This window comes from Catharus ustulatus, chromosome 7 (assembly GCF_009819885.2).
Source record: "Catharus ustulatus isolate bCatUst1 chromosome 7, bCatUst1.pri.v2, whole genome shotgun sequence".
In the NCBI taxonomy this organism is placed as follows: Eukaryota; Metazoa; Chordata; class Aves; order Passeriformes; family Turdidae; genus Catharus; species Catharus ustulatus.
Window position 1 is genome coordinate 21,722,090 of NC_046227.1, and position 16,472 is coordinate 21,738,561.

General features: G+C 37.0%; 1 protein-coding gene across 3 annotated transcripts in view; it reads left to right on the forward strand.

Annotated features, from left to right (window-relative positions):
* The first annotated feature begins 1,947 nt into the window (after nt 1-1,947).
* Nucleotides 1,948-16,472, forward strand: part of LOC116998716 (fibroblast activation protein alpha) — a 38,087-nt gene continuing 23,562 nt past the window's right edge. Inside the window, exons 1-12 of one of the 3 annotated variants that reach the window (XM_033064731.2) lie at nt 1,948-2,323; nt 2,901-2,964; nt 3,230-3,314; nt 9,233-9,328; nt 11,213-11,307; nt 11,412-11,486; nt 11,671-11,723; nt 12,685-12,757; nt 13,305-13,425; nt 13,924-14,078; nt 15,170-15,273; nt 15,606-15,741. In XM_033064731.2, coding sequence (XP_032920622.1) covers nt 2,959-2,964; nt 3,230-3,314; nt 9,233-9,328; nt 11,213-11,307; nt 11,412-11,486; nt 11,671-11,723; nt 12,685-12,757; nt 13,305-13,425; nt 13,924-14,078; nt 15,170-15,273; nt 15,606-15,741 — 999 coding nt within the window. In that variant the 5' untranslated portion in view covers nt 1,948-2,323; nt 2,901-2,958. Of the gene's footprint in view, nt 2,965-3,229; nt 3,315-9,232; nt 9,329-11,212; nt 11,308-11,411; nt 11,487-11,670; nt 11,724-12,684; nt 12,758-13,304; nt 13,426-13,923; nt 14,079-15,169; nt 15,274-15,605; nt 15,742-16,472 lie in introns of all 3 variants that reach the window. The other 2 variants (XM_033064730.2, XM_033064733.2) reach the window with 2 other exon arrangements.

The window sequence follows — 16,472 nt, forward strand, 5'->3', positions numbered from 1 at the left end:
TTACTGAAGCAACAAAAGCATATGCAGATGAATTTCTGCACTTGTGCTACAGACCTGCATGACAAACATACCTGGGCTTCTTCTTGTTCACCTGGGTGCTGTTGTTATTCTCCCAGTTCCTAGCGTGACTGCCACATTGTCACCGAAGTTTAAAGAGTGTTTGCACAATCTCACTTCAGCATAATGCATAATGAACCTCAAATTAATCCTGCTGGTGTGTAGGGTAACGAATTTCCAGTCAAGTTATTTTCTCTGAATGGGGTTGTAAAACACACCTATATTGCCCATCCAGGAAGTGTGAAGTTGTAAAAAAACAAGCTAAATTGCTGTATTTTATCTTCTGCTTACATCTGTGTTTACTGCCTTTAGGGACCCAACATCCTCCAGGGAGTGTGACAAATTCTGATTGTATTTACTACTTACAGCTTTTATTAGTTTGTCAATGTGGAAAGAAAAAAAAAAAACGTAGTCTATGGGGATTTGTCTAGCTGTGCGTGTGGCTGCTTAAGAACTGGATCCACCTTAGTTGTATGTTCATTGCTCTGTCTGTCTCCTTTTGGTCTGATGTCATGCACAGACTACATCTGTAAATCTGCTTTTCCTCACGTGTGAAGAGAAAATACTTTAGTAACATTTGATTAGTTGCATAACTGGTTGTGTAGCTGCTGGCCAAACTGAGTATGTTTTCTGTTCCACAATTTGCCCATTTCTCCAAGTGACTTGCTCTCTTTCTGTCTTTCGTACACTTTTATTTCTCTTACATTATGGGTTCCTTATGTTGCAGAAGTTACAACGAGTTTGGCTGTTGACAGAATTACTGTTTGCTTCTTCACTGGTACTAGTCCAAAGAAGGGAGTTCAGGCATCAACAATAGTTCTACAAAGCTTGTAAATATCATTCTCTTACAGAGAATTGTTTTTCTTCTTATCTGCAACCATTGTGAATCTTATTAAAACTCATGCCTAAGTAATTTGATTTCTGAAGTAGACAAATGCATAGTATGCAGCATAAAGTCATTTTGTAAAGGCTTTTAGATCATGTGAGATTGAATCATTTCCTTTGAAGCATTCTCTAAGCATGCATTCATTAGAAGAAGCTGCATATTTGGAATGGAAAACTAGCCTGATCAAAAACCTACATTTGCAATTTTGTGATGTTCTGGTTGTCAGAAATAACCAATGTTGGTAGGAAAAAATGTATTTCTATGAACCATGTTATTGAAAATACAAACAGCATTAATTACGGAATGCTAGGAAACAAGTAGCAGTTTGGAAATATGAAGCATGAGTTACAAGGGGAAAAATTCTTTTGTCACAATTCTTTTCTGTTATGGAAATTTTGAGTAGCTGCAGTTTTATCTTGCAGTTTAGGAAAGCTAATGGTTTTCAGCTGAGTTCTGCCCTTATCACACACTGTATTTTAGCATAACGAACAACATACATAAACAATGTATGTGTCCCTGTGTGTCCTTGTCCTTGTGTCCATTTAACTGTGTGTGCCCATGCCCCCATGCCTGTGTCTGTCCATGTGTGTCTCTGTCCCTGTGTGTGTCTGTATTGTGCCCACGTGTATGTGTATGTATTGTGTCTATGTCCACATGTGTGTATGTCCCTGTATGTCTGTGTCCCTGTGTGTCCATGTACGTGTCCATGTCCATGTGCGCGTCCCTGTCCCTGTGTGTGTCCATGTCCCCGTGTGTGTCTCCATCCCCCTGTGTGTGTCCCTGTCCCTGTGTGTGTCCATGTCCCTGTGTGTGTCTCTGTCCCCTGTTTGTCCATCCCCCCGTGTGTGTCCCTGTCCCCGTGTGTGTCTCCATCCCCCTGTGTGTGTCCCCGTCCCCGTGTGTGTGCGCGGTGTGCCGCCAGGGGGCGCGGTGCCGCCCCGCCGTTCCCTCCCACGGGCAGCGCTGATCCCTCAGCGGGCCGGGCCGGGCTGGGTCCCTCAGGGGCCGCTCGGGACGGGCTGGGCTGGGTCCGCCCGGACCGGGTCGGGTCCCTCAGGGGCCGGGCTGGGCTGGGTCCCTCAGGGGCCGCTCGGACCGGGTCCCTCAGGGGCCGCTCGGACCGGGTCCCTCAGCGGGCCGGGCCGGGGTCACCGCCAGCCTCCCCGCCAGCCGCGGCGTGGGGGTAACCTCGGGGACCGGGACGGCCGACCTCTCCTTCCCTTTTCCAGCCTTTCTCCGCTCTCCTGAGAGATGGGTTATGTAACTTGACGCTGCGGTCTCCGGAGTTTTCCCAGTTTTCAGCTGACCTCATTTCAGTGGGCTAAATAAAATAGGTGTAATTGGTGGTTGGAGAACTATTTCAGAATTTCCGCTGGGCCTGTATGTATTTACTTCTCTAAGCTCTGCTACGTAGCCTATAGATGTGCATAGTTTTCAGGGAAAAACAGCATTCTCCTCGCATGTGGAAGACATTAAACAGTATCTGTTTCTGCTGCTTGCTTTGCATTCTTGTGCCATCATTTATTATTTCTAAAAGTAAACATATGTGAATTCTACATAAACAATAAAGCTATGGGATTTTCTTCTAATTTTTCTGTAGAGAGTAGAAATACAGTCACGACTATGTCCTGATGTGGGGATTGCCAAAAGACACAGTAGATACTTTTCAGACAAAAACAGTGCATGTCGAGTTTCTGATGAGTCACAAAACCTGAAGTTAGTGTAAGCAGATGTTGGTTACAGCTCACATTCATGGGAAGTGCATAATCACCACCCCGATAGCCTCCCACTGTCCGTTTCTGGTCCAAGAACTTCCCCAAAAGTGTGGTTTCAATTTTATGGAAAGCCTTTGAAATTTGGCACAGTTTCCAAAAGTATGTAGGAAAAAAAAAAGTCTGCCAGAGGTTTGGCCTCCAACTGTGAAAACAGACACTGCCTTTTCAAACTCCTCTCCTAGATCTACTGACCAACACCCAGAAGAGAGAATTTACATTCTTTTAGAATACGACAGGAAAATGAAGGTCTGTATGCTCTTGAATTCAACTTTTAGTAGCATTTACATCCTTTGTTTTAAACTGCACAAGGCCAGGCTCTGATGTGAAAATATTCGCTTTAAAGAAGAAGGAGAGGGAAGTATTTTCATATGTTCTGCAGGGACGTTTTTTGCTTGTTGCTTGGACAGATTACAGCAGTTAGGGAGAAGGAGGATTTCATTATTTAGCAACCATGGAAGCAAACTTCAGGCAATGTTAAAAATGTAATTATTTGTTTGTTTCTGTTCTGCAGACCCGGCTAAAAATCATATTTGGCGTGGTTATATGCCTTTTGCTTTCCTTATTACTTATGTGTATTGTACTACTTCCATCAAGAGGTAAGGTATTTCTAATCTAATGTAGTGTGAAATGCAGTATCTTTGGCTATTGTGGCTTCTAAAGTTCACAAAAGTTTATCAAATCATGTTTAGGATTGTCCTGTCAGAATTGTTACGGCTTTATCACTTTACAGAAATGTACTGACAGCTGAAATATCCTGAAGGTAGAATTGAAATGCCAGCAGATGTTGAAACAAGGAACTCCTTGAAGTGAAAAGCACCTGAATTAACTTCACTGTGCATGATCTATAATGTTCTTAGTCATAGCTGCAAAAATAACTCTCAGATCTTCTCATATTTTTTTTCTGTGTTGGGGGTTAGGAGACTCCCAAACTGTTAGTAATTTTCTTCAGCTTGGTGAATTTGCATTTGGTTTGAAATGCTTGTGTAATAATTACACAATTACAAATGAAACACTTTTTGTAGATGGGGTATGATGAACTACTTGTGAATATATTCAAGCTTGCATTTGAAAATTAAAGTCAGCATTGTATAAAATAGGGATGGATCGTTTGCTCTAGTATTATTATGCCAGCTGTAGGTAAATCATCCCAGTGTGGTCTACTGAGCCCCCTGGTGAAGCTTCAAATGAATTTTGAAATTTTGTATGTGAGTGGCACTGACTTGTTTCCTATGACAAGTTAGTAAGGGCAATACAAGTATTTACATGACCCTATCACTATAGCAGATTACTTGAATGCCTCTGAAATAACTAAAATATTAATAAAAGGCTTATATTCTGGTAACAGTACCCATTTAAAAGATTTTTTTTTCCTATTACTATTCTTGTTTTAGTGTTTGGCCAGGGGGACTGAGATGGAGAAACAGTTTTGTATTTACAACTAAATGTTATAAAATCAACCATCCCCTTAAGTCTTGTGGAAGTTAAGCCCTGCAGTTAATATGCAGGTTTTGTGAAAGGTGAAATCTCTTTCATATCTGATATTTCTGTGACTAATGTTTATCATGGGTTGTTGAGAGAAGGGTTGAAGGTTTCTGAAGCAGTTAGGGGTGATTCTGTTATGCAGCATTTTAATATGAGGGTAGATATATATCAATTACATATATATCTATAGATAGAGATATAGATATAAAGATATAGATATATTATGCAGTGCTGGAAGAGATATCACCTCAGAGTGACCAGTTTGACTTTTACTGTCAATAGTGGGGTGCCAGATTTTTTGTCTAGCTAAACATACTAAAATCTGAGATTTTGCTATGAGATAAATGCATGGTATCAAGTCAGACTTACTCGCATCAGATCTGTGTTTTATGATAGGGACAGCAGAATATTTTTATGAGACTACAATTTTAAATATAGTAGTGAGGAAACAAACAGGTTGGAGACCAAGGATCAGTTTGGCAGCTGAAGAAGTTGATAAAGATGATGGAAGGTACTGTAGGAAAAAGTGAATGTGTTTTTTCCCCCTCTCCATTTGTCACACACAGCTCACTGGCCTCCTCAGTACCTCAGCAATTATGGAGAGCTCTTGTTATCTCTCTTGGAATAGTGACTCGATAACAGACATACCAAACATCATATTTAGATTCAGTAGGGTAATAAAGAAATTATCTTACTTCACAGGATGCTTTCAGAGGAGCATTTTAGACAATTGAAGAACACTGTCCAACGCACAGTTATGTTGGATGTGTTAGATTATGGCTTCTTATTCTCAGGTAGAGCTGCAAGTGCTGCAGTTACCTGCACTTACCTGTTCAAATGCCTTAACCCCTTTGAATTCTAAATAATCTACTGATCAGTTGTAAATAGAAGAAATGTAAATTAATTTTGCAGTAACAAATTTTGCAAGCTGAAGACAGACAGGAAATGGCTACACAGCTGGAATGTTGTTTGTGCATTCCGGCTTTACCACTGCTCGACTGAAAGGATGTGGCAATCTAGAAAGACAATTAATTGCATATGAGAAATGTATAGACACAGAACAAATACATTTCTACTTAAGAAATCTGCAAAGAAAAATGGAAAGAGCATTTACTTCTGGTTTTGTCCACTAAGTTGCTAGTCATTTCATGTTCTTCAGACTTCTCAAAATGTGATAGGTGGTTTTGATTTACACATGCAAGTGTATAAAAATGTCAAAAATTCTCAAAAGTTAACAGGAAAATAACTTTTTTGAGAGGATATTAAGAGGCAAGTATTTGCAGTCGTAAGACAGTTTCTGTGGAGCTCAGAAGAACAAGGTCACGATCTCAGTGTAGCAAATAACATCCATGCCTAACAAACCACTGACCTTTTTTGACACATCTTTGAGTTAGGAATGTGTGATGGGATTTACCTGACAGAGATTACCCAGCTCTGATACCACAACTCCAGACAGTTCAGAAAGGAACTTTTCACTTGTACACTGGTGTACCCAGTTCTGTTCTTCTGCAGCATAAACAAGAAAGAAAATACCTGGCTGCAGTTGAGAAGCTATAGTGGAACCACAGGCAGAATTAAAAGTAACTGTATGTATTGCTATGGCTTCGAATTAATCTTGTCTTCTATTTTTAATGATTATCCAAAGTTGTGTCTGTCACAGTTTCTGTTCCCTGTGTACTCTTGGCCTAGGCCTGAGGCCCAATCCCTGTTTCTCTGATGTCACAGGTGAGGTCAAAGGGCTTTCATGGCTGAGCAGCCAGTTTCTTAGGAAGAGGTAGTGTTCTCTGCAATGCCTCAGCCAAATCCAAAAGTAGAAAAGCAGGTTCAGTTGATGTGAGTTGATGCTGAGTGTGACCAAAGTTCTGGAGCGGGGTCAGGAGTGTTGGAATTAATTTCTGGTACTAAACTGAGTTTTGTGTTTCCTCATGTTGGAGGAGCTTTTGCTTCAGCTATTCAGCATCAGCCCACAGAGAGGAGAATGGAAATTTTAGTCCAGAAGCAAACAATAATAGCATACCAGCCAGTTTTCTTTTGGCATGTCCTCTACTTGATGTTTAGCAGTGGATGCTAAATAAAATTCTTATAAAAATACGTACGTGTTAAATACATAGAAAATACACATGTATGTAGAACTACATATAAAAATAACATGTACAGAAGCAACAATACCTTCTGATTATTGTGTATGCTTACTTTAATTTGGTAAGACTAGACACAATTTATAAGGATGCACATTAGAACGTGTGGAATAAGCCATAAGCCAGGTGAGCTTTGAAATATAAAGGGGTTGTGTTGGTTTACCCATATCCAGTCTTTGAAATTGAATAATCCTGGTAATACAAACAGAATTTCACAGTGATGGAGTGATGTGAATAATCTGAGTTTAATATAACTTCAAGTTTTGCTTTCTGTGTTTTATGAAGTTCTCTCGTGACAGTGAACTGAAAGGTAAAGAAGTTATCTGTATAAAGCCAGTTATAATTATTAGATGTTTACAGACTTCTATCACTACAATTATATATGTAAGTCCAATACACTCAAATGCATGAGTGAGTAATTATGATCATTGAATATATAAAGCAAGTTACATTGTGTAGCAAAATAACCAATTCAGTGCACAGAGAAATGCAGGACTGCACCTTGTAAATGTGGAAATGGACCACAAAGGATTAAAACTGAGGCAGTGGGGTGGTGAAGGGAAGTGAGCAAAGCTGAAATTTGGTAAGCTTTCATTTCTGTGGTTGGCTCTGCTGTTTTCTTCTTTTTCAACCCTGGGCATTTTTTTCTTATTATTTCATAGAGAAACAAACCACAATGAAAGAATTTGCCAAGCCTACCAACAGCCATTCAAATTAATGTCTATAGAGTGCTGAAAATGCATAAAGTACTTTTCATGTTGGTGTCTGGTTTCTGAGCAGAGATTTCAGATACTGTTATTGAAAAAGTCTCTAGTTACAGAAGAATCAGCAACAATTGTGGGAAACTATTGAAGATGCTGCTGCTATCCTCTGTTACCTAAAAACAAGCACTCAAAATTTTAAGTACAAGTGAGAAATGGTTGTGTTCAATTTTTTTGCAATACAGTGGTAGAAATTCAGATCTTACTGGGCACATTTTAAAAATCAGTAGTCATAATAAATCCTCACGTAATATTAAGTACGTAAGGGTGAAGTAGATAACACAGGAAGGTTTCAATTAGAGCTGTGAAAATTCGACCAGCGATGAGAAGTTTGTGATATTGCTTGTCTCTTATGAGAGATGAGAGATGGAACCAGATCATTTTACCAGATTAAGATATCAAAAAGGACTTCAAATTTTAAGGTTTCTATACAAACAACCTTGGTAATAGATCTTGATTTTGTTTGCTGATAAGCTTATTCCCTTAGAGAGTTTTAACTGAGAGATAGTGATAAGTAATCATCGTTCAGCATAACTAGGACTTGATTCTTCGAATTATCTTCTGTGCATCTTTTTTTGTCTGCCATTTTCTGTGTTTATCACTAGTGTATCAAAGATTTTTAATATGCAGTCATAGTATTAGCAAGAGGAATTAACTTCTTATTGAACTTCTTGGGATATTTTCTGGACATATTGCTAGCTCAGAGTTTATAGAGACAGATTTTTGCCTCTGGATTGGCATTCAGTTTTATTCTGTGTGACAGCTTTCTTCTGCATTAGTGCAGACAAGGTTTGTGTCAACAGTCAACCTGACATGTGTATTCTACAGTAAGTAATAGTCACTTAGCAGAAGAAAATATGTATTATCATTACAAAGTACCATAGAAGGCAATGTGAAGGAACATTTCCCAGGAAGTCAGTATGATCTTAACAGAGAGGACAACTAATGAGGAAGTGATGGAGCATGATATGAAACCTGAGAGCAACGAGTCATCTTGATTATCTGACTGTTATCTGAGAGCTCTGAAGGAACAAACAGGGGAAGTGGCAAAGATCTACTAAGCTGCAGTGTGACATCTCTACTACCTCTGAAAACCCTGGCAGAAGTACCTTTGATTGCAAAGGAGAAAGCATAGTGTCCAGAATGCCTAGTCCTGAAAGCTGCCATTATAGTGCTGTTGAACTTTAAAAATTGACCTTTATCAGAAAAGTTCATGTGTCTTTTGAGGATTAAATATTTTGATTACTCTCACTCTTGTGAGTTGCATAGGGTCTACACAGGAACTGCACAGCATAATCCTTTTCTTATCCAATTGATTGACCTTGAATTTTCTTTTGAAATCTGCCCTAGCTAAACGTTTTTAGCCCTGGGGAAGAATATAGCCAGACAAGAACAAGAAAATAGCCTATACTTCTTGCATTATTTTAATACACTTATCTGACCTGCTTAGAAATCAAATATTTGAGTACCTGTCTTCTTTCAAGAATCATTGTCAATTTTCTTTTGCAACATTAAATAAAAAATTCAAGTTTGGGTTCACTCATTCATCACTTTTCAGCATTATTTTTACCTGCATTCCTTCATCAATGTTTTTCATGTGACTACTAAGAAATATGTGTGGATGGAGATTATTTTGCAAGCCATCTTCTAAGAATGGTTAATGAGGCATGTACAAAATTTGGAAGTAAGGGTTTGTAGGCACATCCTGTTGTTTGACCACTTGCTGAACATGTGAATATCTTGATTATAATAGTTGCCTCTACAAGTTCATTAAACCCATGCTTTAAAAAACATAGAAAACAACAAACAACCTTTAATTTGTCATTTGTGTGGAAAAGGCTGTTTGGACTCACAGAGACTTCAGGTAAATGTGTCTGAGTGAATAAATGGTTTAAATAAATTAGTTTGTTTAGTTAATTTTGCATTCCCAGAGATGAGTCTTTCAGAGGCTGAAGAACTTTATCAGAACAGTAACAGAGAACTTTCCATTCTGCTGCACCTGTGCTTTGCATATCTCCAGGACTATGGTATCCTCACTGTTCCATGGCACTAAATATAGAAGAAAGAAAACTCTGGACTAATAATTTCTTTTTCCTTCTTTTCATTAACAGAAACTTTTTGTCTTATTCTTAGTTGTCAACACAGATGATGATCCCAGAGCTCTTACATTGGAGGATTTTTTGAATGGAAACTTCCAATATAAAACATTTGTTCCATATTGGGTGTCAGGTAAGTAAAACCTTTTCTCAAACATAGATAAGCCTTTCTAATATGTATTTCAAGACTGGTTTACACAGACTGAGAAAAGTATTTTCATTCCAGCTTTACTTTGAATGAATGCTGACTGTGAAATTAAACAATGTGTTAGTCAAAACTTATGGTTGAAATTTACTGTTCTGTCAGTCATTCTAGAAAATCCAGGTATTTGATGTTTCAACAGGCATGTCTGAGTCAATATAAACTCTAATTTTACAGAGGCCTTCAGTTTTATTCTTTTACTGTCATATTCATTGCAGCAAGTGAAAGAAATTTGTCAATGTGTCAGTCATTTCTTAAGCAATCTCCTTTTCATGCTTTTCACAGCACTTTTTCACTAACCACTTGTAGTAATTGAGGTAGTCTGTTTTACAGGCCCTGTTCTTTGTTTTCAGTAATACGTGGCTCTGGAGTGAGGCCAGCTGTTATAATTTCATTTAAGGAAGTGCTGACACTACTGAAATTCCTGAGTTCCAGGATATTGCATAGAAAATAAAGTTGGCTTTCTAAGGTCCTTAAGGTGGAGACATGAAGTTACATAATTGCTGCTGATACAAATGTGCCTGTGTGTGGCTGAAGTGCTGCTCTTGTTGTCAATGCACAGCCCAGGAAGACTGGAGCTAGCCTGGATTACATTCTAGCACACATACTACTCCCATCTCTGTGCTGCCTCAAGCACTGTTCTCTGCCAGTAGCAAGAAGCATAGTGCCCATTCACATGGAGTCCCACCAAGCTTGTTCTAGCCCACAATTTTAGAACTGAAGTAAAGCCTTATACGGCATTGCTTGCAGTGATTAAGTTTTACAATTAACATGTTGAAGTATGTTGATATCACTTGTGTGATTTAAAACTTAGGTCTTTGTTAGTTAGAATTCTGTCTAAATGTCTGAAGAATGTAGGCAGCATATCACTTAAACCTAATATTCTTCTTCTCTCTTAATAGCTTTCTCACTTAGACTTGTCTTTCCTTTTAACAGTCACAAAACTTGCACAAAAGTCATGCCATAGGTTGCATAGATAGTCATGCCTACAGCATTCCATATGTCTACTTCTCTTCTGAAACAAGGAGTTAAAATTTTATGTCTCATCCTAAGGGTGATTTTAAACACAAATGCTGTTACACAAATCACACAAGAGTGCTCAGAAGATCCAAGGGTGATCTAATTTCCTAAAAATGAACATCTTCACAATTGTTTCAGGCTGCTTTTTAACTTTTAGTCTTGTTTTCTAGTTATTCCAAATATGTACTTCCTTCTCTCTGTTTATAGCAGTGAAAATAATAATCTGAAACTAAAATTCTGGTCTTCATTCTCTACCAAACTATAGCTCAGATCTTGAACACAGGCAGGGTTAAATTCCATTTTCAGTGAAGCCTACTCACCCTCATTTTGTAGGACTTGTATGAGTAAGGGCAGAGTCATGCAGTGTCAGTTGCATGATACTGCTGTTATCTGCAGAATATACTAGTAATGTAATTAGAGAATATTCTAGTAAAATGATAAGCAAAGATATTTTTCTTTAAAACATTTATATTTTGATACTGACTTTCTAATGAGTCTGTCACTGGTGTTCTTGATCAGACATTGATAAGAATAAAATCTGGCATTTATTTGCAAAGTTAAATAGTTGATCCTCTGTACAGTGTATAATCTCAAGAATGTACTCAAGAACCCTGAAGACAGTTTCTTGATAACTCTGTACCTCAGCATCATTAGAAGAAAAATATTTTTTGATGTAGATACCAAAAGATATTTGCTTAAAATCTATTCTTTGAAAGAGGTGTGAATTCATTGATAAATAATTTGTTCTGTAGTATCTTCTGTGAAGGTAACAGGCATTTTATCTTGTTTATAAAGATAATGAATATCTTCATCAGTCTGCAGAAGGTGATATTATTCTTTACAATGTTGAAATTAATTACGCAACCACCATCATGACAAACAGCACAATGGTATGTACCTTTTTAATTAATAAAATTGCAGAAAAATGCAGGTGTATTTCAAGTTACAGTTCAAAAGTGAGTGAGACTAGAATCTAATCTTCTTAATTTTTCAGAAACAAGTTAATGCTTCAAATTATGTGATGTCATCCAACCAATATTTCATAGCTCTGGAAAGCAATTATTCGAAGGTAATTATTTTAATATAACTCTTAATATAATGTTTAATTTTATTTAGTATTTTTTGATTGTGTTTACCATAGATAAATGTTTCTTGGTGCTTTCTTGAGCAAGGGGTAGGCTGTGAAGAGGAAGCTGATTATTTGCAATTACATTATCTTTTTCAAAAAATATTCTCTTGCTTCATTCCTACAGCTGTGGAGATATTCTTATACAGCATCATATCACATTTACGATCTCATAAATGGGTAAGGCCTGATATTTCTTACAGAGAGCTGTAGTAAATGCACTGTAGTGATGTGCTTGCAAGCATTCACTCCAAAACTGTGGTAATGTGACTACCAACTTGCTTTGCTTTTGCCTGAATCTGTCAGGTTACTTGTTTGCTTGAAAAAAAAAAATTCTCTTGAGAAAATCATATTTTTTTTCATCTGGATTGATTTCTATTTCATGCCCTAAAACTTTCCCTACTCAATATTCTCTTTTGTCTCCATTCCCTTCTACTAATTCATTATATTTATCATTGATCTAATCTTCAGCTTTCCTAAAACTCTTGTAACAGTCCATCCTGCATTCCTTCAAAGTCTATAGCTTCTCCCATGGCATTTGGTCTCTTTCCCAAGATTGCCCAAACCACCCCCCTTTCCACCCAAATCCAAAGGAGACCATCTGCCTCTGCAGTCACCTTTGTATGCTGTAAGTAACATGACCAAAGGCTTCTTAGTTCTGAGCAGCAGGGGCTGCACTGAGCTGTACCATTCTTGGGAAGCGGTTAGCTCAAGGTGACAGGAGGAAATTGCTACAAACTACTGTGAGTAGAGAGGTACTGCATGTGGCTTAGGGTCCCCAACAAGTGCTGGATGTGCTGCTGTCACACCTGCCTCAGTGTATGCTGAGTTCACATTTCCCAATAACCTGCTGAGACTGTAATGCAGACTGCAGCTACAGCAAATGACTGTAGGTGCTTGTGCAGCATTTGGAAGGAGATAAGGCTGTTGGATAGGTTTTCAAAGGAACAAGTTTAAGCCTTTGCCAGCACTGCTGCACACCATCGTGTTAACTGCATGTCTCTGCCTGCCTTAATCGTGCATTGCTCGAGAAACAATAAGCACTTAGAAAATAACTTTGTGACTTTTTTGTTAATGTACAGTATAATGATCCATTTGCTCTGTGCACAAAAAGCCATCTCAACTTCTTTCCTTTTTTTAGTGGTTTTGTAACAGAAAATCAGCTTCCACATAAAATTCAGTATATATCCTGGTCACCCGTTGGACACAAATTGGTTAGTAAAGATAATTAAGTGCTAGAATGAATTTGCTTTGTATGGCTAGAAGACATTTATTTGCCTTTGGTTATGAGAAATAATGACAAAGAAAACAGTCTTAACTTGTTCAGATTTTACTGTCTGTGTCTCAATAGAAGGATAGTCCATCTTCTCAGGTGCATTATGTGTTTCAGTTTGCTCACCAGTCTTTATTCAAAATTGACCCAAATAATTTTATTTAAGATTAAATGCAGTTTCAAGGCCTGAAAACCAATTGGTTTCCCTTTGATGCTGAGAAACTTATGAATTTAAAATGGAGATTTAAAGATACAATATTTAAAATCTGCTCTAAAATTTTTATTGAACGCAGAATTTGGCCGGTCACGTTTAATTTGTTTTGCTGAGGTACCATCTCTTGCAGAATTTACAAGGGCTATTAGTGTACCATTTCCCATTTTGTATTCATTAGGTCTTGCTAGTGTAATGACTATTGAGTTGCAACTGCAGAAGATCTTGCTCTAATCCTGTTTTTGCCTGTACTCCTAAAAATATTTCTTGTCTGTAGGTATATGTATATCAGAATAATATCTATTTGAAACAAAGTCCCAGAGAGGCACCAATTAAAATAACTAGTGATGGAAAACAGAATGAAATATTTAATGGGATTCCTGACTGGGTTTATGAAGGTAAGATGGTAAATCTTGAAGGGTAACAGCATGATAAATGCTTTGTTTAGATTTGGTCTGGTTTTCACAATTCATTTAAAAATATCTGTGATATCTTTTTTTAAGCCCTAAGGATTACTTCTTTTCCATATTGTATTTGCTGTAGAATGCATGAATTTTGTATTCATAACACATAACCAAAATCCTGAGTTTTTGTTACTGAAACTGTATCAGAACTCTACGAAGTTCTCTTCCTTCTGATGCAAAGGCAGAGGCTGGGAATTAAGATTTAAAGTTTTAATTTCAGTGCAAATTTGGCATTTCAGTTCATTCAAAGAAATTTTTAAAAAACATACACACAGGAAAATCCCAAGTGAGTTATGTGGGATCTGTGTGCATGTTTTGAGATGTTTGATGTTATTTATTTGGTGTAACTGTTTTTATGTGTCTAGATTGCTGACTAGAGTGCTAAAATAGATTGGAAGATAGATTACAGTTATAAACTATTTTTTTCCTCAGAGGAGATGCTAGCAACAAAATTTGCACTGTGGTGGTCTCCAAGTGGAAGATATCTAGCATATGTACAATTTAATGATTCTGACATACCAGTTATTGAATATTCGTATTTTGGTGAGGACCAGTATCCTAGAAAAATAACTATCCCATACCCAAAGGTATGTTTTAGCATTCCTTTGACTTCCTTTCTGTTGAGAAATGAGTTACAACAATGAGAAAATTAACTCTGCTTATTTCCCTAAGTATTACCATGGCTAAATCCATTGTGACTTAAATGAAAGAAAACAAGCTTGGTCTAAGTTCTGAAAAGTTGTAGGTACATACAAACTTTAAATATAATTTAGATATAGTATCAGTAAAATAAATGGAATTACTCATGTAGGTAAAAAGCATATGCAAAAGTGCACGCTTGCATAGTCAAGCCTTAATATTTTTCAATTCAATTTACTTATTCTGATGTGTAAACTATGCAGTTTTTATTTTTCATTATAGCAAATAAATTATGAGACTAAATTATTTTCATTTTTGGAAAAAAAAGGCTTTGGCAGCTTCACTTTATTTGCACACTTCATAGTGCTTTTTGATCTCAAGGGACTTTGGATTTTAATTGCTTTCAAGTGGCAGATCTAAGGTAAGAAGGTTTTGGGTTGGCATTTCATCAGCATGTATTAGAAAGCTCTCCTGACTCTCATCATGTCCGTATGATTGCAAGGGATCATGTTAATGTATCTTAAGAATTTGCTCACCTGTCAGCTGGGTCACAGTTCTAAAGTAAAACTGGATGGTTTAGGCCACACATGGAGAAGAATTAAAAAACTGATAACGTATGCGGTGAAGAAGCAACCATGAAATCACTTTAAGCAGCCATTTCCCAGCTAGGATGTCAAACAGCACGTGCAATCATGGGAATAAAACGGGAGTTTTATGCTGAAGTCAGTGTAATGTGTGCTGCAGAGACCCACACTGCAAACAGAACAATGCTTCTCACCAAGAATATTTTCTGTAGAGAAAAAGGCACTAAACTCAAATATTTTCAAAGTTTTCTTCTTTATGTATGAAATGATACAAAATTAAGTATGTACTACTGCTGCAGTGTCACTCTGAGATCTTATAAGAGACCGTTTGCGCTATATACTCAACTGAATTCATATTTGTAACCTGTCTGCTTTCCTGCAAAAAGTGTTTTAATTCTCCTCAATCTGAATTATTCAGAGCCTGGTTTTAATAACCTAAAACATTTTCTTTGAAGGCTGGAGCTAAAAATCCTACTGTTAAAGTGTTTATTGTAGACACTATTAACTCTGAAGCATATGGTCCTAAGGAGGTGCCAGCTCCTGCAATCATAGCATCCAGGTAGTGTGCCCTCAAATATGTCTTTTCTTGTTTAAAAAAAAAAGGTTTTTTCTATTTTTTAAATGCTTGAACCTCTGAGTTGTACTTTTTCTAACAGTGTACTGCTATATTAAACTCCTAGAAGGATAAAAAGCTAACTAGAAATATTTTTTTATTTTGGCTGTCCATATGATACATTGTTACAAAGGATAAAAAAGTACCTTAAAACAGTGGAAACTTTGCTGTTGTTTTTCAGAGAACAATGTGGGGATACAATCTGTAGCAATGTGTATATACTCCTCTTGTTTAATAACTGCCCTTTCTTCCCTTTTTTTTTTTTTTTTATATTTTAGTGATCACTATTTTACTTGGCTTACTTGGGTAACAGATACTCGAATCTGTGTGCAGTGGCTCAAGAGAATACAGAATTTTTCAGTTTTAGCTATTTGTGACTTCAAAGAGCATTCAAATACTTGGGACTGTCCAGAGGTAATGAAGTTGGAAATATAAATCAAAAATTACTGAAATTAGCATTTGTTAATCCCTGACATAATTATATTTACAATGTTTTATCACAATAATCTTTTACTAGTAGTGATACCTTTTTCAGTATTTTAATTGCTGGAAGAGGGATGAAAAATATTAATTACTCCAGGAAATAAAATCACCACATTTTTTCTTTTTGAAGTTTAAATAACAACCAAAAGAAAACAACAACCACCACCAGAAAAATGCTATTGAGAGGCTTTCACTAATGTGGTTTGTTTCCTTCTTGTGTTAGCATCTTCATAAATGGAACCCTATAGGATATGTACTTTTTTTAAAGAAAATCTTATTATGCCATGTTGAAATTCCATACTAAGTCTGACTAATTTATGTCCTTTTAGATTAATGTTAGATTATTTCAAAGAACACATACATTAATAGTAAGGCAAGTATTTTTTATCAAATCATATAGTTCTAGACAATAGACAGTTTTTCAGAAATACAATCAGATCTCAAAAGAAAATTTCAGGCTAATTGCAACAGTAATTACATTTGGTTTCAGTATGTCATTCTGTGATTTAGTCAGTTGGGAAAGAAGACTGTGCTCTGCTGAACAGAACAGAGCTTTGTAAAGCTTGAAGAGTGTACACACAGATAAGCTCATATAGATCATGAAGGAAAGACAGCCCTGAATTTCAGTAACTCTAGTACAGAGATCTCATTTGTTGTCTTTT